This window comes from Schistocerca cancellata, chromosome 9 (genome assembly GCF_023864275.1).
Source record: "Schistocerca cancellata isolate TAMUIC-IGC-003103 chromosome 9, iqSchCanc2.1, whole genome shotgun sequence".
In the NCBI taxonomy this organism is placed as follows: Eukaryota; Metazoa; Arthropoda; class Insecta; order Orthoptera; family Acrididae; genus Schistocerca; species Schistocerca cancellata.
The window spans coordinates 199,205,002-199,230,886 of record NC_064634.1 but is presented as its reverse complement, the minus strand read 5'-3'; the positions used below and the strand labels follow the sequence as shown (position 1 = coordinate 199,230,886).

The window sequence follows — 25,885 nt, the reverse complement described above, 5'->3', positions numbered from 1 at the left end:
CAAGGTCTGCCTTCCGAGCGTCTTCGGCGCCTCTGCTGTGAATCACGGTCCGTCTCTGCACCACGCACTGTCACGTAGTATCATCTCTCGTTAGCGCAGAATTAAAAGCTTTATCGCAGGTCAGCTCGCAATGCTACGACCCCTTTTTTTTACAAGAGTAAGGGCTTAAAACAGTAAACAGTGCTTTTGTTGAAATTTCACGGCAGCTTAAAACTTTGTACCGGACAGAGACTCGAACCCTGGACCTTTACTAACCAGTTCTGACAGGAGTGCTGGACCTGAAAGTTTCGCAGGAGAGCTTCTGTGAAGTAAGGAACGTAGGACACGAGGTTCTGGTGGGAGCAGAGCTGTGGGGACAGACCCTAAGTCGAGCATGGGAAGCTCAGTTGGTAGAGCACTTACTCGCGAAAGCTAGAGATTCCAAAGTCCGAGTCCAGTTGTGGTTAACAAGGATATCACACGGCTGTCAGATTTTTGTTTATGGCACGCCAAGTTCTGGAACTCAAATATCTCAATTGCCAAAGTATTTCTATGCAACTCTCACAAATTCTCGAGAAAAACGACCTTGAAGTTTTCCGAGCCAGTTTGATACACTTAATAAAAAACATTCTTTCGAACTGCTTTAATGCTTTTGTGATAGAAAACTTGGCTGCCACACAGCTGGCCTGGCTTCGAGTCGCAGACCAAGTACATTTTTAAACAAAGGCACATTACCCTGAAGCGTAAAACACATAAAGATGAATAAAAATGTAATTTGTAATGTTTTTTAATTTAAACAATTTATATTAACGACCTTTTATACACACATGTAAAAAAGGTTTGCATCATACCGGTTCCCACAACTCCTGAACATAGACGTTGACTGTGGATTCTGTATCACAGACACAGTCCCTTTGACTGTTTAGAGATGTCACTCAACCCGCCCAAAGATGTAAACAACCATGCATGAGTAGCGGCTATCAGACGGAGAGGGTCCGACAGCCGATCACTTCCAGTCATTCCACCAGGAAGGAGGTACACGACTCGTGTTGTCTGTAGTTCAACCATGCCTAGACGATCAATACCGCGACTCGATCGCGGCTGCATTGTTTCTTTGTGCCAGGAAGGGCTCTCAACAAGGGAAGTGTGCAGGAGTCTCGAAGTGAACCAAAGCGATGTTGTTCAGACGTGGACGAATTACAGAGCAGAACTGTCGATGACATGCCTCACTCAGGCCGCCCAAGGGCTACTACTGCAGTGGATGACCGCTACGTTCGGATTATGGCTCGGAGGATCCCTGGCAGTAACGTCACTATGTTGTATAATGATTTTCGTACAGCCACAGGACGTCGTGTTACGACTCAAACTGTGCGCAATAGGCTGCATGATGCGCAACTTCACTCCCGACGTCCATGGCGAGATCCACCTTTGCAACCACGACACCATGCAGCGCAGTACAGATGGGTCCAACAACAAGCCAGCATGTTCTCCAAACAAGAGCCCTATCGAAAATGCCTAGGATAGATTTAAAAGGGCTGTTTATGGAAAACGTGACCCACCAACCACTCTGAGGGATCGACGCCGAATCGCCGTTGAGGAGTGGGACAATCTGGACCAACAGAACTTGTGGATAGTATGCCACGACGAATACAGGCATGCATCAATGCAAGAGGACGTGGTGTACCGGTGTGTACAGCAGTCTGGATCACCACCTCTGAAGATCTCGCTGTATGGTGGTACAACATGTAATGTGTGGTTTTCATGAGCAATAAAAAGGGCGGATATGATGTTTATGTTGATCTCTATTACAATTTTCTGTACTGGTTCCGGAACTCTCGGAACCGAGGTGACGCAAAACTTTTTTTGATGTGTGTAAAAGATCGGTAATTAAGAACATATATTTGCGATGAAACATGGATTTTCCGATGAGCGACGGGGGAGAGAGGGGGGTGGGGGGAGCATATGTTTCCTGAGATGACATGTTCTCCGAAAAACTGTCACACAATACGTATAATGTTGTTAGCTGTGCGCGCAGTTCATTTCGCCTTCCTTTATCTGTCAAACGAAATTGTGGATCATTAAACTATAACTTTCAATGTTCGCGGTTTCTTCAGTAAATAATGGTTCAATAACGCGCCGTCTGAATATTGTAGTCCATACTCCAATGCTATGATCGTGCATGGTGTTTCAAGCACAGCACGACTCTTCGTTGACTAAAATTGTGAGTTTTGTGTGTTAATGTGATCAGAGACGAGGAATAAGGTCTCGTCTGAATACAAGGTGACATCAAGAATGTCACTGATATACCTCTCAATAAAAGATGTAAACCATTTGCAGTAACGGCCTATCTTACCACGATTCGCACCTTTCAATTCTTGCTCTGCTGTCTCTTTATACGAGGACAATTTCAATGTGTGCCTATCAGTGTTCACGGTCGGGCATCACGGGGGAGAGGTTTTTATGGAATTTGTGTCCCTCCTTGTATTCTTTTGACACGGAATTTATGTTCCATGAGAACAATGGGGTGAGGACGACCTCAGATGACTCAGTGATTTTATTTCTTACACCAGATTATAGAACTTTAAATGTTCCGAAACCATTCGTGTATGCAATAAAAGAGCGTTGATCCAGCAACTGCTGTGGAGAACTTTCATTTTACAAAGTGTTTGCCTAATCGTTTTATGTGTGTTTGAAAGCCTGATATCTTTTTTCTAGTGCCAATTTGCACAATGATTTCTCTAGATTCTCTTGCACAGTGGTTTAGTTTAGGAAGTCTTCCAGTTCCTTCGGCGTCTAACAGTGAGCCTGTCTCTCGCAATTTCTCAATATTGGTTTGATTTGATTAATGCAGTTAAACGAAAACCGAAACTTAGTTTATTTCTCAATAAGTTGACGAACCCCATTCCGATGAGGTATAGGTGCATCCGGGAATTTTTCAACAAATACCTCCTGCACTAAATCTGTGTTGTTTATCGCCTCCGTTCAAAGCATCATAATTTAAAGCAAACTAAGCATCTAAACCAGCGGTCGCCAAATTGCGACCCGAATCAAGTATCAGTGCGGCCAACGGTTTTCAGCCGTATTTTACAATAATATGCATCAAGCAACTAACAGTCGAATCCAAAAACGTCAACTAACGTTAGGAGTTTCTTGAAAGCGTAGTTTTCCTGCTCAGGAACAAACAAAAACACTTAGATATAGCAACAGATAAAGATGTGTTTAATTTTAATTCAAGTTGGTGAATTCGGCCTTACTAAGTAAAGTTGGCTGCTTACGTCACGGGCGGAGGGGTAAGCTGCGCGGTCACTGTGGGGTTAGAGGATGCGAAAGGGGAAATGTTTTGTTCTTTGTCTTTCAGTACTGACTATGCACGGATGTACGGGACTCATAATGACCAGCTGCTGTTGTATAAATTTTGACACGGCAGTTACATGGATTTGTGAATACGCATAACAGAGACACTCATCTTCGGATGCTGTACTCATTTGTGGGAAGGAAAATGACCATAGATGAAGGCTGTTGAATACAATACAACGAAAAGAAGAAAAATGACAAAAGCGTTCATTAAACATTTCTGGTCGTGTCTCATATTCGATAATGCATTTAAATATGCTGACGGAAAAAATCTATACATCAAAAAGATAACTAATGTAGAGTAATGCAATTTCGGGAATACATTTGTGTAGGCAACATATTTAAGTGATAACATTGCAAGATCATAGGATAATGCAAGAACGAGATGGAAATGGAAATGCTGGGTGGCTAGGGCCTCTCGTCGGGTATACCGTTCGCCTGGTGCAAGCCATTCGAGTTGACGCCACTTCGGCGACTTGCGTGTCGAAGGGGATGAAATGTTGATGATAAGGACAACACAATACCCAGTTCCTGAGCGGAGAAAATCTCCGACCCAGCCGGGAATCGAACCCGGGTCGTTAGGCACAACATTCCGTCGCGCTGACCACTCAGCTACCAGGGGCGGACAAGCACGAGATAAGCCATTGCAAATGTGAAATGCTGTTACGTTAATAACCGTCGTAACCCCCAGAATGTTGAATACAAGCATGCAAACGTGCATGAATTATGTTGTACAGGTGTCGGCTGCCAGTTTGTGGGATGGAATCACATGCTTGTTGCACTACAGGGAGGGTTAATGCTGGTTGCGGATGACGCTGGGGTTGTTGTCGGATGATGTCCCACGTATACTCGACTGGAGACAAATCTGGTGATCGAGCTGGCCAAGGCAATATGCCGACACCCTGTAGACCATGTTGTGTTACGGCAGCAGTATGTGGGATGCGTTGTCCCATTGGAAAACACCCACTGAAATGCTGTTCGTGAATGGCCAAATCACCAGACTGACAAGAGATTTGCAGTCAAGGGGCGGGGTCAACTACGAGAATACTCCTATATACGAAATCGCGCTCCAGATCATAGCTGCAGGTATCGGTACAGTGTTAACGCTATTTTGTCGAAAGTCGACATGTTAAGAAACGTGGCTGTTGTACTTAAGGTTTATAATTTATATAAAAAACAGCTACCAGCCACATGTATGGTTTAAAAAGGTTTATTAACTTCAGACCATGACCGGTTTCGGATTTGCCATCTGAAGATGGATTTAAAAGATAAATCCGAAACCGGTCATGGTCTGAAGATAATAAACCTTTTTAAACCATACATGTGGCTGGTAGCTGTTTTTTATATAAATTATAAACCTTCGGTACAGTGTATCTAGCACACAGACAGGTTGGGTGCAGGACCTCAGTTGATCTCCTCCTGTCCATCACACGACCATCACTGGCACCGAGGCAGAACCAGTTTTCATCGGAAAAGACATCAGACGTCCGATGTATCCTCCAGTGAGCGCTTCCTTGACGCCACTGAAGTCGCAAATGGCGGTGGTTTGGGGTCAGTGGAACGTGCGCTACAGGGCTTCTGGCTCGCAGCTATTCTTGAAGTGGCAGATTTGAAACAATTCGCAATGTCACTGCGGTGGCAACAGATGCAGTACGACGTCCCAGAGACATACACCGAACGCGATGGTCTTACCTCTCTGTAGTGTCACGTGGCCGCCCGGAGCCCGGTCTTCTTGCAACCGTACATTCCTGTGGCCACAGTTGCCAGCAATCATGTACAGTGGCCAAATTCTTGGCAAGTCATTCTGCAGTATCGCAGAAGGAACATCAAGCCTCTCGTAATCCTACTACACGACCTCGTCCAAGTTCAGTGAGGTGTTGATTGTTCTGGCGTAACCACAAGCGCCGGAACGAAGATGCAGAACGCAAGACCAGAGAAGGCGGTAAAACGACGTCGGCCAATGGTGCGCTGATTAGGACCGCACCACGACTGGAGCGGCCTCTACAAGAGGAGGATACAAGCGGCGCTCCTGTCAGCCTCGGCCGCTCAGATCGGCACACTTTACGGCCATTAGTGGTCACTATAGGCTCGGTTGTAGACCGGCGCTCGCACTTCAGTTATTCGTGACGTGTGTCAACTTGCAGGAACGTTGTGTACAGCAAGAACTCGGACTTTGTCGCCCATCGTTTGCGACACCTTTGTAAATACAAGTATTGTCAATTTTCTTTATAGAAATAAAACTACTAATGTAATTTGCTTGAATTGTTGCATAGCATTCCGAGAACGCAGCATCCCTTAAGTCGTCGGCACACGGACCGTGCTGTCGAACGTTAACGTTGAGCGTGCCAAGCTCAACGTGCTGCTGAACGTTCAGGAACGATGCGACTAGTGCATACGGTACGTGGGCCCGAACGTGGTATACGCGATCACAACGCACTCCAGCGGCAGTTGAGGGATGTTTCTAGTTCGTAAATCGCACTGTTTACTCAACGGGCGCGCGTGAAATTCCCACGTTAGCTCTGTTAAAACGCACATTTCCTCCATCGTCCACGAAAAGGAAAGTACCATGTCGATCAATAAGGACACAGGCTTATAAAAGTTCCATTACAAACAGTGCGGTACAAATTTGGAATACTTCTCCGCATAAGATAAACATTATTCCATCATACCCACATTTTAGTAAAACCCCAAGGTCAGTCTTACTTGATCTCTGTTCCTACCCAGTAGCAGAATCTTTGCAACATGTGAATTACGAAGCGTAAAAGAAAAAGGAGCAAACTATCTTTATACAAGTAGCGCAAGCTGTCCTGTAGATTAAGCCAATCGGACAAAGTAAAAAAAAAGGTGAACTTATATTTACATAACATCAAATATTATAGCATATAGTGATATTAAACTAATAATAAGGAATCAGAAGCTAATAAATACGCGAATGTTAGGAAAAAAAAATTGGAAGTGTTAAGACGCGAACCACCGCCCCAACAGACTTATAACTGCTGTAACGTAATATTTGCGGCAGTTCCCAAAAGATGGTGCTTGACGATATTTAGTCTAATTTTAAATCACCAAGAACACACGCCACTTGGGCTGCTTAAGACTTCTTTATTGACTTTTGCTTAGCAGCTATCTCTGAATCATCACATCTATGCTGCCAAAGAATAAACAAAAAAACAAATTTAAACATATTACATCATGTTATCAGCAATGAACTATAACTCTTAACGGTCTTGGCAACTTCATAAAATATAAAAATTCCATTTAGATTCATCACTGTTGCCTTTACAGACTCAATCCAGGACAGAGACGCTACTCATTACGCTAAACCAACAACAGGCTCCTTGTACTTAATCTTGTGTTACACCTTGCAAAAAACGTCAATCGTAGATAATTATGTTATTAATTGAAATTTAATTATAACAAATTGTGCCAAGAACAATGTGTTTAGGGTGGATCTTCAGTGTGTCGCTGCCTTCAAATAGCCTACTCTCATAATACGCAAGTTACAATAATTCTTTTGCCACGAATATGATGTTTCTCATTATTTTATTGGAACGAATCACACAACTAACAACGAGTTTTCCAGTGATTCTCAGTTTGCTGGTGCTCAGAAACGGCATATAGGCTTGAAATGAATGCCAATATGGCGCCTCACAACTCTGCACTGAAGGGAGATGACGGCGTGAGTGTGACGTAGGTGGCTATGTGCCGTCTCACTGGTCAACGCTCAGACGCACGCTCAGAATATCTGACATGCCAGAAATTGCTCTGCACGTTCGGAAAGACTCCCGAACGTGCTATTCCACGCTATGACGTCAGAAACTCGGCACGCTCAACGCTCGGATGCACGGTCCGTGTGCCGACGGCTTTAGGCACCCTATACGAGACGAGTGGGCAAGACCCAACATTGACAATGGCGTTTCTGTCGCCACCAGCGCCTCCCCTGTGCGACTGGCATGAAATCTGTATATACATCTTCTTTAAGATGTAGGAACACTCCTATCAACTTTCGTTTATGTTGCACAACTCCTTGTTGGTGTCAAGTTTTTTCTGCTAGTGTATAAGCTCAATTACTGTTATTAATCGCCGGCCGGGGTGGCCGAGAGGTCCTAGGCGCTACAGTCTGGAACCGCGAGACCACTGCGGTTGCAGGTTCGAATCGTGCCTCGGGCATGGATGTGTGTGATGTCTTTAGGTTAGTTAGGTTTACGAAGTTCTAAGTTCTAGGGGACTGATGACCTTAGAAGTTAAGTCCCATAGTGCTCAGAGCCATTTGAACCATTTTTTATTAATCAATTAAACACTCGCTCAAACATAAAACATAACAGTTCATCAGGAAGTTACAGTATCAAATCTTTGAGGTCGGTAAGGGTCGCAGCAATCTTAAATAACAGAACAGTCGAAACGATGTGTTCTGTTGGCGAAGTTATCGTGCACTTATTGTGGCTACTGTACTGGTAACTCATAACATACTAATTAGTGTAGTTTACCAGTTAATAATAATATACGTACGTATGTGGCCGACCACAGATCTAAACACTACAAATTGCATTCCGTAGCTTTCATCAACTGAACCAGACAGTTAAAAGTTACGCAACAGTAGAATGAATTAATGAACAATCACGTATCTATGATAAAAGAATTCTCCAACATGTTTTCTACCAACTTCGTTCTGAACTTCAAACGTAATATACATCCGTAGTCCGCGGACAATTGCACTGCAACTTTCCGAACGCACTGTGTAGGGCTACGAGGGAACATCAAAAAGTAAGTTACACATTATTGTGGCAGGCCAAGTAACTTTTACTGAACGCTGCACTGCCATTCAAAGTGACACAGATACATGACACGATTTTTCAGCACCAAGTCTCGGTAAACATCGGTCGAAAGTTTCTACCGATCTTTGAATTCCTCGACGACAGAAATCCAGGTGTTCTTTCAGCTTGCCGAAAAGGTGGAAATCGGGTGGTGCGAAGTCTGGACTTCCGAGTTAGCACCACCCACGTTTATCCAGCCATTTCATTACTTACGAGCTTCCAGTATGCTGGAGTAGCTTGGGTCAGCAACTTCTGTTAATCAGTAGAACGAAAAACCAGTCCAAGTTGCAAATTTTTACATTTTATTCCTTCGATGACTAGTTTCGGACCGAGACACAGTTTCAAGTCATCATAAAACTAAAAAATGAACTCCTCCCGCACAGGCCATGAAGGCCCAACGGTACCGACCGGCCGCCGTGTCATCCTCCGACCACAGGCGTCACTGGATGCGGATATGGAGGGACATGTAGTCAGCACACAGCTCTCCGGGCTGTAGGTCAGTTTCCGAGACCGGAGCCGCTACTTCTCAATCAAGTAGCTCCTCAGTTTGCCTCACAAGGGCTGAGTGCACCCCGCTTGCCAACAGCGCACGGCAGACCGGATGGTCACCCATCCAAGTGCTAGCCCAGCCCGACAACGCTTAACTTAGGTGATCTGACGGGAACCGGTGTTACCACTGTGGCAAGGGCGTTGGTTTCAAGTCATCATAACAAAGTCGAAAATGGTATTTCCGAAGATGTCAAAAATATGCAATGAACGTTTATCTGCATGCACTGTAAATTTTCATTGCAAAATTTTGACATATTCAGAAATGCCAGTTTCGACTTTGTTATGATGATTTGAAAATGGTTCAAATGGCTCTGAGCACTATGGGACTTAACATCTTAGGTCATTAGCCCCCTAGAACTTAGAACTACCTAAACCTAACTAACCTAAGGACATCACACACATCCATGCCCGAGGCAGGATTCGAACCTGCGACCGTAGCGGTCGTGCGGTTCCAGACTGATGCGCCTAGAACCGCTCGGGCAATCCGGCCGGCCGTTTTGAAAATGGGTCTCGGTACGAAACTAGTTAATGAATGAATAAAAAGTAAAAATTTGCAACTTGGACTCTTTTTCGTTCAACCATTTTATTACGCCTGTACGGGATGTTGTCTATGGTCTGTATACCACCAGCATTTCGCGGTGAACCTGTGTGTAATTTAGACATTTTGTCCACAAGAATCGTACTGTTCTGGGTACGTTGCCGGTAGTAGCGCCATTTCAATTGCACACTCCATTGCACCTGTAGCCCATACCGTAGCAGAACTACCGTGTGGTTGTAATTAAAGTGCAGCTGCTCACAGAGGTTCAGTGTAGGCTGTAATACACTCCTGGAAATTGAAATACGAACACCGTGAATTCATTGTCCCAGGAAGGGGAAACTTTATTGACACATTCCTGGGGTCAGATACATCACATGATCACACTGACAGAACCACAGGCACATAGACACAGGCAACAGAGCATGCACAATGTCGGCACTAGTACAGTGTATATCCACCTTTCGCAGCAATGCAAGCTGCTATTCTCCCATGGAGACGATCGTAGAGATGCTGGATGTAGTCCTGTGGAACGGCTTGCCATGCCATTTCCACCTGGCGCCTCAGTTGGACCAGCGTTCGTGCTGGACGTGCAGACCGCGTGAGACGACGCTTCATCCAGTCCCAAACATGCTCAATGGGGGACAGATCCGGAGATCTTGCTGGCCAGGGTAGTTGACTTACACCTTCTAGAGCACGTTGGGTGGCACGGGATACATGCGGACGTGCATTGTCCTGTTGGAACAGCAAGTTCCCTTGCCGGTCTAGGAATGGTAGAACGATGGGTTCGATGACGGTTTGGATGTACCGTGCACTATTCAGTGTCCCCTCGACGATCACCAGTGGTGTACGGCCAGTGTAGGAGATCGCTCCCCACACCATGATGCCGGGTGTTGGCCCTGTGTGCCTCGGTCGTATGCAGTCCTGATTGTGGCGCTCACCTGCACGGCGCCAAACACGCATACGACCGTCATTGGCACCAAGGCAGAAGCGACTCTCATCGCTGAAGACGACACGTCTCCATTCGTCCCTCCATTCACGCCTGTCGCGACACCACTGGAGCCGGGCTGCACGATGTTGGGGCGTGAGCGGAAGACGGCCTAACGGTGTGCGGGACCGTAGCCCAGCTTCATGGAGACGGTTGCGAATGGTCCTCGCCGATACCCCAGGAGCAACAGTGTCCCTAATTTGCTGGGAAGTGGCGGTGCGGTCCCCTACGGCACTGCGTAGGATCCTACGGTCTTGGCGTGCATCCGTGCGTCGCTGCGGTCCGGTCCCAGGTCGACGGGCACGTGCACCTTCCGCCGACCACTGGCGACAACATCGATGTACTGTGGAGACCTCACGCCCCACGTGTTGAGCAATTCGGCGGTACGTCCACCCGGCCTCCCGCATGCCCACTATACGCCCTCGCTCAAAGTCCGTCAACTGCACATACGGTTCACGTCCACGCTGTCGCGGCATGCTACCAGTGTTAAAGACTGCGATGGAGCTCCGTATGCCACGGCAAACTGGCTGACACTGACGGCGGCGGTGCACAAATGCTGCGCAGCTAGCGCCATTCGACGGCCAACACCGCGGTTCCTGGTGTGTCCGCTGTGCCGTGCGTGTGATCATTGCTTGTATAGCCCTCTCGCAGTGTCCGGAGCAAGTATGGTGGGTCTGACACACCGGTGTCAATGTGTTCTTTTTTCCATTTCCAGGAGTGTATTTTTAACTACTAGTATGAGCGTTGTTGGGTCTAGCTATTGTTAGGAAGTGTGTCTCCTATGACCTCAATAAAGGAAGTAAACGGTATGAGGTGTTATCTTTCGAATGCATTTTTTTTCACTTAAAGTTGAAAACTGTTAAACTGTTTCAATTAAGATTTTGCAAAATATAGGGGTGGGGGGGGGTGGGGGGGAAGGGCTACAAGATCTTCCGTTATTATTCTACGAATGCGGAAGCTGCGTTCTGCATACAGAATTTAACTACTGGCCGCCTTATGGAAATTTTGAATATGTCGCTGTCACCAGAGAGCATGGCTATTGTATATGTCACTCTGTAGGCACGAGAACAGCGCTTGTCTGTACATACTATTTACTTATGTTACAAGTATGACTTCGAAGCTGACGTTCCCTTTCGTAGGTAACTGCCAATTGACAAAGTGTCCTCTTATCTCTTATCTTAGACACTGTTCCGTATATCTTGATCTCAAGAAGTCCAGTTACGGTCGGAACTAGTTATCAGATTTTCTGTGTACGATCTTGGCTGGTAAGGGTTTCATTAAAAAAAAAAAAATCAACATTCATTCAAATAAGACAAATTTTATCAAACATCTTGCTTGTTCAGCAGTTATCAGCGCATATATATATATATATAGGAAATGTATAACATGAATGCTGACTTATTGGTTCAAATGGCTCTGAGCACTTTCGGACTTAACAGCTGTGGTCATCAGTCCCCTAGAACTTACAACTACTTAAACCTAACTAATCTAAGCACATCACACACATCCATGCCCGAGGCAGGATTCGAACCTGCGGCCGTAGCAGTCACGCGGTTCCGGACTGAAACGCCTAGAACCGCACGGCCACCGCGGCCTGCAGGAATGGAGGAAATAGACGCCATAGCATAACGACTCCTTACCGACCTTGCGGCCAGAAAGAGATCATGTTGCACAGCGTGTGTCCGTGGTGATCACACACCCTTTTAAGAACCATGTCCCGCCTGTTGTAATAGCCAGAGGACCATCATGAATCGCGGTGATTTTACACTACTGGCCGTTCAAACTGCTTCACTACGAAGATGACGTGCTATAGACACGAAATTTAACCGACAGCAAAAAGATGCTGTGATATGCAAATGATTAGCTTTTCAGAGCATTCACACAAGGTTGGCGCCGATGCCGACACCTACAACGTGGTAACATAAGGAAAGTTTCCAATCGATTTCTCATACACAAACAGCAGTTGACCGACGTTGCCGGGTGAAACGTTGTTGTGATGTCTTGTGTAAGGAGGAGAAATGCGTACCATCACGTTTCCGACTTTGATAAAGGTCGTATTGTAGCCTATCGCGATTGCGGTTTATCGTATCGCGACACAGCTGCTCGCGTTGGTCGAGATCCAATGACTGTAAGCAGAATATGGAATCGGTGGGTTCAGGAGAGTAATACGGAACGCCGTGCTGGATCCCAACGGCCTCGTATCACTAGCAGTCGAGATGACAGGCATCTTATCCGCATGGCTGTAACGGATCGTGCAGCTATGTCTCGATCCCTGAGGCAACAGATGGGGACGTTTGCAAGACAACTCTGCGCGAACAGTTCGACGACGTTTGCAGCAGCGTGGATTATCAGCTCGGAGGCCATGGCTGCGGTTGCCATTGACGCTGCATCACAGACAGGATCGTCTGCGATGGTGTACTCAACGAGGAACCTGGGTGCACGAATGGCAAAACGTCATTTGTTTTGGATGAATCCAGGTTCTGATGGTCGCATCCGTGTTTGGCGACATCGCGGTGAACGCACATTGGAAGCGTGTATTCGTCATCGCCATACTGGCGTATCACACTGCGTGATGGTATGGGGTGCCATTGGTTACACGTCTCGGTCACCTCTTTTTTGCATCGACGGCACTTTGAACAGTGGACGTTACATTTCAGATGTGTTACGACCCGTGGCTCTACCCTTCATTCGATCCCTGCGTAACTCTACATTTCAGCAGGATAATGCACGACTGCATGTTGCAGGTGCTGTACGGGCCTTTCTGTATACAGAAAATGTTCGACTGCTGCCCTGGCCAGTACATTCTCGAGATCTCTCACCAACTGAAAACGTCTGGTCAATGGTGGCCGAGTAACTGGCTCGTCACAATACGCCAGTCACTACTCTTGATGAACTGTGGTATCATGTTGAAGCTGCATGGACAGCTGTACCTGTACACGCTACCCAAGCTGTGTTTGACTCAATGCCCAGGCGTACCAAGGCCGTTATTACGGCCAGAGGTGGTTGTTGTGGGTACTTATTTCTCAGGCTCTATGCACCCAAATTGCGTGAAAATGTAATCACATGTCAGTTCTAGTATAATATATTTGTCCAATGAATACCCGTTTATCATCTGCATTTCTTCTTGGTGCAGCAATTTTTATGGCCAGTAGTGTAGTATTACTGTCTTCGAATAAAAGTGCCATTTCTGTTCGTCTCATTGCGTAGTTGTTTCAACTACCTTCTGTATCACACTGTGGCATTATTTTCAAGATTTGTTTTTCGCGTGGTCTGAGGCGTCTTGTCACGGTCCGGGCGGCTGCCCCCGTCAGAAGTTCGAGTCCTCCTTCGGGCATGGGTGTGTGTGTCGTCCTTAGAGTAAGTTAGTTTAAGTTAGATTAAATAGTGTGTAAGCTTAGGGACCGATGACCTCAGCAGTTTGGTCCGGTAAGATCTTTTATCTTTGAAATTTATCAGTGACACATCATGCGGGAGATACTTCCATCCTCAAGTACTGCACACCAATGTAAAACCGCTTAATTGTATGTGCAAATAATTAGAAGATGTGCTATTGTTAAGCTTGATGGTCCTTTCGAAGATAAAAACTTTGTACTTCTATGCGTAAGTTGAAATTCACCGCAAGTTCCTATCGACATTCTATTGGAAGTCCTGATGCTGTGAAACAGAATGAACATTTTTAGAACGTCCTGCACATATACATCGACATCTGCTCTCTTCGAATCACTGTCGGGTGTGTGACAGATGTTTCGTTTTATACCGTAGAATACTTTAGAGTTTCTACCCTTTCATCCGCGGACAGAGGACAGGAAGAAAGATTATTCGTATTTTATCTGCACGAGCCTCAAGGCTGACGACTATTTGCTGTTTGTGCCATGAAATACAGTTTTTGTAATTTTCTTTACCGTAAAAGTAGCGGTCCTATTCCTTGACGCATAGCCGAAGCTACCTTCGTTTCTGTTGATGTCTCGCTTTTTAAAAGGACGTACTTGTTTCTTATACCTAGTAATCACTTGGTTATTCCACAAAGGAATCAAAGACATCAGACATTAGCTGCACATGAGCATTGATTTTTGTCAAGGCGGCAAGTTGAAAATCTGTGCCGGAGCAGGATTCGAATTCCGGTCTCCTGCTTACTATGCAGATGCTCCGACCACTACGCCATCTGGACGCAGTGGTCTTCACAACCGCACAGACTAACTCAGTACGACTGCTGACAGACCGAAATTCTCAACTTTTACCACACACTACTGATATAGTCCCCGCCCATTAGCGTCATTACTCGCGGCATCTCCCCGATTCTGCTGAGTTCGAGTTTGGTGTGCATTTGCACTGAAGGGATCATTCGCCGTCATCACCGTAATTGTATATGTAGTGTCTATTCTTTCGGGCAAGTCTTGATTAGTAGGGGCTGCCGATAGAACAGGCACCACCTATACGTAGCCATTTGTTCCCATATTCAGTAAGCATGATTTTCTTTACTGGTTGATAGCGTCGTACTTAATCGATGATTTTCTGCTTGTCGACATTACGATATTAGCCTGAACTCCGCTGCCACAGCCTTCGAAACGAGCAAGCTGAGAGTTTCACGCGATAGGTGTTTTGCAGCAAATTGCAGTCACTAAGGTAAGTGCCACTACTGATCCTTCCACGAACAGTACCTCTACTTGTGATAGCGACGCTTCAGCCGAAGATGAAGAGTACTTATACGACTGCAATAAAACAATGAATTCTTAACAGACTAAGCAGGATTAAAATCCAGGCTTGGTCACTTTTGTTTAGGTTTACTACAGTTCTTTAGTTCAAATTTCCAGTTCCTGTTAGCGCTGGGTGAATGTACAGGGATTGGTAAAAAATGACGGAACACCGCGAGAAATGCATGCTTGAATTTAAATGCAGGTACTATCAAAGCCTGCAGGTTGCGCTGGAGTATATGACCACTAACGGCACCTGTGCCATGTCCTCAATACGTTGCAAGTGTCGGCCGTGGTCAGAACAGCGTTCTATGTAGCTGTGAGTGCGTTATGCCGGAGCTAAGTGAATTGAAACATGGGCAAATTGTTGGTTATCGTATGGTGGGTCTTTCCGTAACCAAGCGAGACGAAATGTTTGGTGTTTCAAGAGATACCGTACCGAAGATTTACACTGCATACAAGGAAAACCGAAAAAAATCAGCTGTTAGTTCACGACGCGAACGAAACTGTGTGTTGAGTGATCGTGACAGACGATGGTGAAGCGTTGTTTTTATAACGAAAAATAAGAGGACTGCAAGCTCCTGCAGAACGGAATGCCGCATTGCCGTACCCGAACGGACCTCCACGGCGAGGGAAAAGCAGGGCGAGCTGGAACTCTAAAACCACGCATCAGTGATGCATGTGTCTCTAATAGCAGGAAAATGTGATACCGAAGCCATAACACCTAAATGTAAATGTCGTGTGACTAGGGCCTCCCGTCGGGTAGACCCTTCGCCGGGTGCAAGTCTTCGATTTGACGCCACTTCTAAATGGTTCAAATGGCTCTGAGCACTATGGGACTTAACATCTATGGTCATCAGTCCCCTAGAACTTAGAACTACTTAAACCTAACTAACCTAAGGACATCACACAACACCCAGCCATCACGAGGCAGAGAAAATCCCTGACCCCGCCGGGAAAACGCCACTTCTGTGCTTGCTCGTCGATGGGGTGAAATGATGATGATTAGGACAACACAACACCGTGTCCCTGACCGGAGAAAATCTCCGACCCAGCCGGGAATCGAACCCGGGCCCTTAGGATTGACATTCTGTCGCGCTGACCACTTTTTTTTTTTAATTTCAATTTGTTCGCTTTTGTTCGTTGCATCCGCTCGGGGCGGGCGTCGTAAGACATCCGTTTCAAGTTCGTTGTTGATCGATTAACTCAGTTTTTTTATTACAGAGGGGAGCTAACCCTCTGACCGAACGCGCTGAGCTACCGTGCCGGCGTCACTCAGCTACCGGGGGGCGGACAACCATAACGCCTGAAGATGGAGAAATGGAAGAATGTCATGCGGTAGGATGAGTCTTATTTCACCCTGATTCCAACTTCTGGCAGAGATTACTACCCTAGTGTGGAACATGGCGGTGATTCGGTGAGGTAGTCCTTGGGTTGCCTGGGAACTTTGGAATGTCGCATTACTGTGAAGTATTATGTGACTTGTGGTGTCACCGCCAGACACCACACTTGCTAGGTGGTAGCTTTAAATCGGCCGCGGTCCATTAGTACATGTCGGACCCGCGTGTCGCCACTGTCAGTAATTGCAGACCGAGCGCCACCACACGGCAGGTCTAGAGAGACGTACTAGGACTCGCCCCAGTTGTACGGACGACTTTGCTAGCGACTACACTGACGAGGCCATTCTCTCATTTGCCGAGAGATAGTTAGAATAGCCTTCAGCTAAGTCCATGGCTACGACCTAGCAAGGCATCTAGAGAGAGTCTCACTTGTATCATCCAGAATGCTGTATACAAATGATGGATTAAAGTTAAGTATTCCAGCAGCTACGTACTTTTCTTTATAGCATTCATTACGTATCCTGTTTCAGAACTAACGCCAGCCGGCGTGTGTAAACGCGTGCCTTTCGGTTACCCGTCACTGTGGACTGGCTGTCTTGTCAGTCCACTACATGACTATAAGGCTGATCAGGTACATCGTAAGGTGTTCGTTCCCCAAAAGGTGATGGTGTATTCCAAACTGACAGGGCCCCTGTTCACGCACCTCCAATCGTCCAGGACTGGTTTCGTGAACACGAGGATGAGTTGTCGCATCTCCTGTGTCCATCAAAGTCACCAGATCTAAATATTATTGAATCTTAGGGGCCTGCTTTGGAGAGAAGCTTGAGCGATAGCTATCCACCTCCATCGTCGTTATCTGAACTTGCCACTGTTGTCGAGGAATAAAGGTACAAAATTACCTTTAAAACCATACGTGATCTGTATTTGTCCATTTCGTGACTACTGGGAGCTGTTTTGAATGCCAACAAGTTCTCTACACAGCAGAGAAGCTTTTAGAGCGCACGCATGTGTGCGTTATGTTGAATGATATTATTATTTTTTTCTTTCTTCATTTTTTTTCTTTGTGTACCTGTTTTGTTTAAAAATGTATGTTCCAACCGTATATTAAAAAGTGTTATAAAAGTTATTAGGAAGGACACGGTTATTCATATATTTACATCGATGATACGCGTGTGTTCATCATTTCGCCCGCGGCGAGACTCCTGCATCAGGAGGTTCGAAGCAGAGAACAGCAATTTGCACGAGCAGCGGAGGGGCGACCCTGTGTCTGCATTGTCATAATCAGCGCTACGCACAGTGGAACTAATGCGAAGCGGTACGTAACTCAAAAATCTGAGTATTGATCTTAAATGTATTGACACTGAAGGTCTGTTGATATTAGTACCAGTTAGAGTTCACCCAGGATATGTGTACAGATTTATAAATTACCGTCTAATTTCTCTCAATTATTCCTTCCAATCATTTTTTTAATTATTCAAGCAGCAATTATTAATCAGTTTCTGTTATTTTGTCCCCCCCCCCCCCCACTCATATGCCACTATTCAGTTTGTATGTGTGTGTGTGTGTGTGTGTGTGTGTGTGTGTGTTCATGTTTCTAAAAGACAAAAAAAATTACATATTTACATTGGCTATCATAGCCATTTCAGGACTTTTGTTGGGACAATAAGTATGTGAAAGACTTCTACTTCTGCCACTTCACTGTGACCGACGTGACTGTGACATCATTCCATACTCGAGTACTGCTCTACTCAAAGCCAGTAACACACCCAAAGTGCGTCCGTCATTATACCTCATCGCTTTTGAGTGTGTTTGTGTAGCTCAGTTACAGCCAAGTATGTGTAACACAGTATCTCGGAAGTACTCCATCCACAGGACTTCCCATTGACTGCAGACTTAAGGTTTTGATGTGAGCGAGTGGATTCTGGAAAGACCATCATCGCTTAGAGTCAACCGTTGCGACAAATAAAGTGCCTACGACAGGGTACAAAACTGTGTCAGAGTAGTCCGATAAAGAGCAGACACACATTAATTTAATTGAGACGAATAAGGAAAATACTTTCTGGAAGTCTTACAAGAAGATGACATTTCTGAGCAGCCTGTGTTCATAATACACTGCCAAAGAATTTTAGAGTAATTAATACTTAACTATACTATAATTTAGTAAGATATTATATATTATCATGCAATTATGAACGTCAGAATTCAAGCGGAGTTTAATATCAGGCAATCGACGTCGAAAGTCGGGTTAGATCTGCGTATCAGGATTTCAGTCCATTTGTCAGTTATGTCCAAAGGACGTGTGAGGAGAGAAACATGGTGCAGTCCTCATTGCTGAAAAATATCCCAAAACAAAATCTGCAAATTCGGTTTGGATTTTGCTATTACCGTATACGACAGCGTTTTGCTGAGCAATCCAGTGAACAGAAGATTTCGTTCTCTTGACTGATTTTCCTATATATGTAATCCTTACTGCAATTCCCTGAGAACTCAGTAAAATTTTTGTCTCAGCAGCCGACTTACATACGATGAAAGTTCCTTCGCCTTTCGGTCTTCGAAACCGATTCGACCGTGCTTAATGCACTCGCGTCTCCGAGACCTTATGCAATTTGTTGGTGACACGGGGTAAGAAGAGACACGTAATATTTTAAAATTACTTCATGCTCCTTATCAGAGATATATGCCATGTACACCTATCACTTAAAATAGTTTCGTTTTTCTCTTGCTAAAACCTTGTTACACAAGAAAACGATGATAATGGGCGTTCGCCGCTTAACAAATAAGCGCTTTGTGCTACTAGCAGGTGTCGTTTTCCTTGAAGTATACTGACTCTTCTAGACAAATCTTTGCATTTAATAACGCTTAATAACATTAGCTGCGAATGATGGAATAGCTATACATACAAATGTGAGCCAAATTGTTAGACTATGATTAGGTCTGACCCTGGGATAAATATATTGAATTACAACGACTTATCGAAAACACCTCCTCTTTTTTTAAAAATTGACGTAATGCAAAAGGGAACTTTGCAATCTCTTAAATCAATTTTAAATTTTTATGTAACTGTTTATTACGTCCAAGATCGCTAAAAAATTACAATTTTCGCATTACTGGTTTCAGCACTAGCGTTTCGCGGCAAAAATGTCGAAAAAATAGATTTGGACAATTATATGCTGAAGAAGGGAATGCACTTTATTGCCTCGGGTATGACCCTTAGTACATTAAATTAACTGAAAACAAATTGTATGGCTTTTTCAAAAGGTGCGAGACAAATAACAGCGTACTAGGGCATTACTGTAGGAAGAGTCAAGAAGTGAAATGTTATGGAGCAGGGACCACAAGTAAAAAGTACAAGGGAAACTAAGGAGTTCAAAAAGTTGAAATAAAATATCTTACAATGTTAAGGAATATATGAGAATAGAAAAACACAATCCGGGAAATGCCTTAGATATACAACAAAAATAGCGTCTTCTGAAGACTGTTTACGACTGCTTTATTTCTCTTCACTAATGTAAGAAATTTCATCAAAACTTGACGGTAAGTATTAGCTAAAGGGAGAAAAGAAACGTCGAGTACCCGAAAACCATATTTATCGATGCAGTACAACACGCTCATTTTCCAAGGACGTTATCGGGGTTTTCATTATGTACTGTCATTAGCCGCCTGGTGTGCGCCTCTCAGCCTAATGGCATTTCGGCAGCTTTAGTTTAGGGTGCATCAAGTGGAATTGTTCATTTTACATCATTGCTGATGAGAGCGCGTAGAGTGCAGTACCGTTTGTGGTTTTGCCTATGACAGTGAAGGAGGAGGAGTGTTTAAGCAGTATCGACGCATTGTACACTGCTCCGAATAGCACCAAGAGGCCCTCCGGGTTGACCATCTTTATCCGTGTGATGGATCACCATCAACAGTGCCACATGTGCTCACTTCGTGAGACTCTAGGAGATATTTAGAATTTACCCGGAAGATCTGCACCCAATCTGATGACTGAGTTTACCGTATCATCTCGCCTCTCCCTACCGGCCATCTACTGACGGGCAAAGCACGACAGCAGCCTTAACCAACAATCCTTGTGCTAAGTTTTTACAGGATAAGCGTCTGACACCACTTCAGCAAGTCACTAGACATATGTGTTGCCATCCTCTATTCATGAGACATATCTTAACGTTGTAAAAACTATGTGCGTCCAAACTAAACTGGAGGCTAGAAAGACTATCTCTTTGGTAAACATTTTCTTCTATAGACAAGATACAGCTTTCTGGTCGACTAACAATTAACTGGCACAAGTTCCTATCATCAAAAAGGTAAGCATATAGATTGTCTAATGAATACGTTTCATTACTGATGCTTGAAAATTATTTTTATTGAAAATGAAACTCCTCCAGCTGTACTTAAGATTTCATATATCGGTACGGTGTGACTGGTTCATGTTCTCACTAGCGTGTCTGTCTAAATTTTTGCCCTGTGTTAGAGACAGTTGCCGGTTCTTATGCCGCATGGGAACTTCCAATGTGTCAGGATGTTTTCTATCATTTCGGGTCAAATAAGTACGAGAACAACAGTCGTAATACATGTGGAATTTACCCGCGTAGTCTTTCTGTTCACAAATGAGACGTTGTTTCCGAGTTGGGAGAGTGAATGAATGGACATCCTTCGGCTTACCATCGCGTGCAGGAGCAGCAGCAATACCAGAACGCTGTGCGGTCTCATCTCGGAGAGGCGCTGGCGTGCTCGTCGTGGCGCTATCGTGAAGCGACTGCCGGCGTCTCCGCGGCGTCCGTCCGAAGTCCCGCGGCTGCGGTGCAGGGGGTGGAGGTGGAGGCGGTTCCCCTACTACGGGGAGGGGGCCGCCGACGCCGCCGCCTCCGCGACCTGTGCCACTCGCCGCGAGCCACGCGCTCCCAGTTCGCGTCGTATTTCTCAGCTGACTGCCTTCTGAGAATTCCTTGCGCCTCGTACCTGAAACTCATTAGAAGCTACAATTGATGATGCAGCCGAGTGAGTGAAACGCAGACGGACTCTTGGTACAAGGCTGCTTAAACACTAAACAGGGTTCGTCGCCCAACCGTGCGTTGAAGTCTTCAACGTATCTCACCGGCGCCCTACGATGTCTGTGCACTGGCCGTTAACATGTATGTATATCACCGGTGCTGACGCCTGTTCTGTGCGTATGGAGCCAAGCTAAGAGTACTTCGTGATGTAAATCACGTGTCCGTGTTTCTTCCTCAATGTAACCACTTTATGAGTCTGCTTGTCTTTAGAGTTCTAACGTGTCCACGTATCAGACTGACTGTTTAGATTAAAGTTGTACCAGCTTCCTGCTGCAGTTAAGAAATACTAAGAAAAAATAGTGACGGAAAAGGTACCTAAACTTTCACTTACTGCGTCACAGCCTTACGCGACACCAAAACACACGTTTTATCTTAAAAGTGAAAGTATCCAACAACATAGGAATCTCTTTAGCGGGCAATAAATGTGCTCGAACGGTGTACATCGGTAGTTAGTGAGATGTTTTGCGAGTATGGTAAATTTTTGTTGTTTTTAGAGGATTTACGTGGAATCGGTGTGGCCGAGCGGTTCTAGGCGCTACGGTCGCAGTCTCGAATCCTGCTTCGGGCATGGATGTGTGTGCTGTCCTTAGGTTAGCTAGGTTTAAGTAGTTCTAAGTTCTAGAGGACTGATAACCTTAGAAGTCAAGTCCCATAGTGCTCAGAGCCATTTGAATCATTTTTTTACGTGGAATGCCTAGTTGCTGGAAGATGCCATTATAATTTGTCATCGTCCAAAATAGTGGAAACTCAAATAACTATGCTCTGCAGCAACTATGAAGATACGTGACTGCGCGGATACATTTTATTCACATTAACGGTTATTCGAAAGCACAGCACAGTAAGGTGCAACTACTGATCGTCTCGTGTCATATGTTCTGAGGCTGAAGAAGCCACACTCAGTAATTCGAGTTCTTGTGAGGATAAAGGACACACTGTGCAAAGTTTCACCATGGAGGTAAATCGGCGTATTCAGCTGATGTTATAATTAAAGCTCAGCACATTATTGAAAGTTAACATACTTCAGATCATATTAAAACTAAAATAATTCATTCGAATCGAACAGCACTGTTTTTCATTCCCCGTAGACAAAGAATTATTTGCTGGGACGGAAATGTCGCCACACTATCATCGAATGTTGATATTGATAGCACTTTACTCAAGATCCCATGATCTCAGTTAATAATATATCTCATTACAATAAAAGCAAACTTCAGTTTATTCATAACCATCAACATTATATACCTCCTCCCTACACAAATTTTCATGATAAAATTTATTTCTGTTCAAAAATCGTCTTTGCGTTTTTTTTTGTTTCTTTCGATATCGTTTCCTCACTTTTTTCCTTATGATACTTTCTCTTTGATGTTGAAAGACCCCCTCGTGTGTTGGCTGATGTGCAGTCCCAGTCGAGGCAAACACACGTTCATCGACTACATCTGGTTCGAAGGGATAATGTCCAATTACCTTAAACTGATTTTGGACACTCCACTTCCAAACCAGTGCGGTTTTCTTAGTGATTCGAGTGAACTACTGGATTCGTATTACTCTCTGAAGATGATCAATAACAGTTGAAACCGGTAATATGACAGTTGAAACCGGTAATTTCTGAATGAAACTGTGTTTCATTGTGCCGAAAAATAAACTACTTATAAAACAAGAATTTGAACAATCACTCAAGGCTCCAAGGCAGCTGAAAAGTAGTCATTCCCAGGAAGTTATATCCAAGTGGTTTTTAAATTTATTCGTTGAAAGTAACTGTAATCGACAAAATACAGAATATCTAGGCCCAAGCGTGTCACTCTGGATGAGATATCAATAGTCTAAAAATCACAGTGTACTTCATTATTTTCGTAGTACCGGTGCTTCAAAGTTTGTACAGTCATTCATGGCGGCGAAGTTGACGCGTTACACTGTAACAAAACACAAAATGTGAGGAAAATCGAAACCGATAATCACCTAGAAGGTGCAAAAAATTAAAAAAAAAGGTTAAAAAATCCGTTGAACTCGCCGTTAGACGGAAATGGGCGCACACCTTCGAGATGACAGACGAACACGTGCGCTCGTCGACTATCCAGTAGTGTTGAAAACTGTGAAATGGAGGCTTCAAAAGAACAAGAAAATGCTGTAATGCATTTCCTGATAGCGGAAAGAGTGTGGAGAATGGAAATTCAATGAAGAATGACATAAGTGTACGAAGAGAACTGCATGTCAGTACCAGTGTCAAGGCGTGGCACACGCGATTCAGGGGAGGGTTAATGCCGTTGGCCAAAGGATGCACAGACTGAAACGCTACACCTCGTTACCGATACCATTGTCCAGCAGTTGGATGGCACCATTATTACGGCAGTAGCAACTGCCACGGATGTCGGACTGAGCGTTGGAATGGCAACTGACGTGCTGCGCCGATCTTCGGTGAATCTCCCTACCGTGCACGCAGGCGCTACCAGGAAACGCACTACTCGCCATTGTTATTCCTTTAAGGATTTTATTTCTCTGTTTTCAGAAGGGCTGAGTGCGGTGGAGGCTCGACACGTGACCTGCTCGCTCTTTTGTCACGTGAGTGCGCACCCTTGTCCCTCTAACGGCGAGTTTGGGAGCTCAGTAGACTTATAGGGACATCATCTCCTTCTGCAGACAATGACAATGTGATTCGTTCAGTCGTTTTCATTTCTTTTTGAGTGCACATTATATATTAAATTGCAGTTGTTACTGCATAACAACCTATAAAATAGTTTCAGCTAAAATAATTCGCGTTAATAGTAGAATGTGTAAGACAGTCATTCTACACGACATTAACGAATGGAAGTATCCAATATAGAGCAACTTCCTGACACTTTGGACACAAAATTTGACATTCACGTGCAAGGCAAAATTTCCTGGACTGGAGACCGCAATAAAATCTATAACAGGTTGGTTACAAATCGAATATATCAGAACACGTAATCAGAAATATTAATATTCAGGTTTACATACATTCTTATCCCTTCACTTGCCGTACTTTTGATGTGGAAGCTACATTTTGGCTTATAAGAAAGCGTGCGAGTTAAGTTGTATGTTTTGTATGTTAAATTTGGACAGAAAACCAGTGAAAAATTTGAGAAAAAATCAGATTCCGAGTAAACGTTTTTGATAAGTGTCTCCTAAAAGATTGTCACTGTTGGATTACTATTTGGTCAGCACATGCAAAGTGGGAACCGAGGATAATTTAAGGGCCCATGACGCTTCCCATCGCACAGTAAGTGGTGTAAAAAGACAGAAAAATCCTACAATAAATTTGGAGAAATCTAGACTTAGAATATTGTTGGAAGTACAATTGTTGTGCACTTCACTATGATACTCGTACATTAGAAACACGGATTGGGAGACGCTCTCGATAATTCAAGTAAGGTTAAAGGTCTATGTTTCACCTCGCCGACTGCAACTCACTCTGTAACGAAGGTTTGTGCGGTGGTACTCGGCTTAAAAAAGCAATACGAATCGTAACAGTGTACTATAGGGTGTATCAAAAAGAATCATCTGATTTGGCACGTCTATATTTCTGAAACTAATAAACATATAGAACGAATTTTGGTTTTTGATGAACGGGAAATTCAAAACTGTTTCGTACGTTTCTATAGGTGTTCTACAGGGTGTTACAAAAAGGTACGGTCAAACTTTCAGGAAACATTCCTCACACACAAAGAAAGAAAATATGTTATGTGGACATGTGTCCGGAAACGCTTACTTTCCATGTTAGAGCTCATTTTATTACTTCTCTTCAAATCACATTAATCATGGAATGGAAACACAGCAACAGAACGTACCAGCGTGACTTCAAACACTTTGTTACAGGAAATGTTCAAAATGTCCTCCGTTAGCGAGGATACATGCATCCACCCTCCGTCGCATGGAATCCCTGATGCGCTGATGCAGCCCTGGAGAATGGCGTATTGTATCACAGCCGTCCACAATACGAGCACGAAGAGTCTCTAAATTTGGTACCGGGGTTGTGTAGACAAGAGTTTCAAATGCCCCCATAAATGAAAGTCGAGAGGGTTGAGGTCAGGAGAGCGTGGAAGCCATGGAATTGGTCCGCCTCTACCAATCCATCGGTCACCGAATCTGTTGTTGAGAAGCGTACGAACACTTCGACTGAAATGTGCAGGAGCTCCATCGTGCATCAACCACATGTTGTGTCGTACTTGTAAAGGCACATGTTCTAGCAGCACAGGTAGAGTATCCCGTATGAAATCATGATAACGTGCTCCATATAGCGTAGGTGGAAGAACATGGGGCCCAATCAAGACATCACCAACAATGCCTGCCCAAACGTTCACAGAAAATCTGTGTTGATGACGTGATTGCACAATTGCGTGCGTATTCTCGTCAGCCCACACATGTTGATTGTGAAAATTTAAAATTTGATCACGTTGGAATGAAGCCTCATCCGTAAAGAGAACATTTGCACTGAAATGAGGAGTGACACATTGTTGGATGAACCATTCGCAGAAGTGTACCCGTGGAGGCTAATCAGCTGCTGATAGTGCCTGCACACGCTGTACATGGTATGGAAACAACTGGTTCTCCCGTAGCACTCTCCATACAGTG

At 44.6% G+C, this 25,885-nt stretch overlaps 1 protein-coding gene across 1 annotated transcript in view; it reads right to left on the bottom strand.

The window, feature by feature from the left end:
• LOC126100732 (uncharacterized) overlaps nucleotides 1-21,057 on the bottom strand; it is a 138,801-nt gene extending 117,744 nt beyond the window's left edge. The window contains exon 1 of the mRNA XM_049911352.1: nucleotides 20,910-21,057. Within this exon, the coding sequence (XP_049767309.1) occupies nucleotides 20,910-20,957 (48 nt within the window). The 5' untranslated portion in view covers nucleotides 20,958-21,057. The remainder of the gene's footprint in view (nucleotides 1-20,909) is intronic.
• Nucleotides 21,058-25,885: the final 4,828 nt, after the last annotated feature.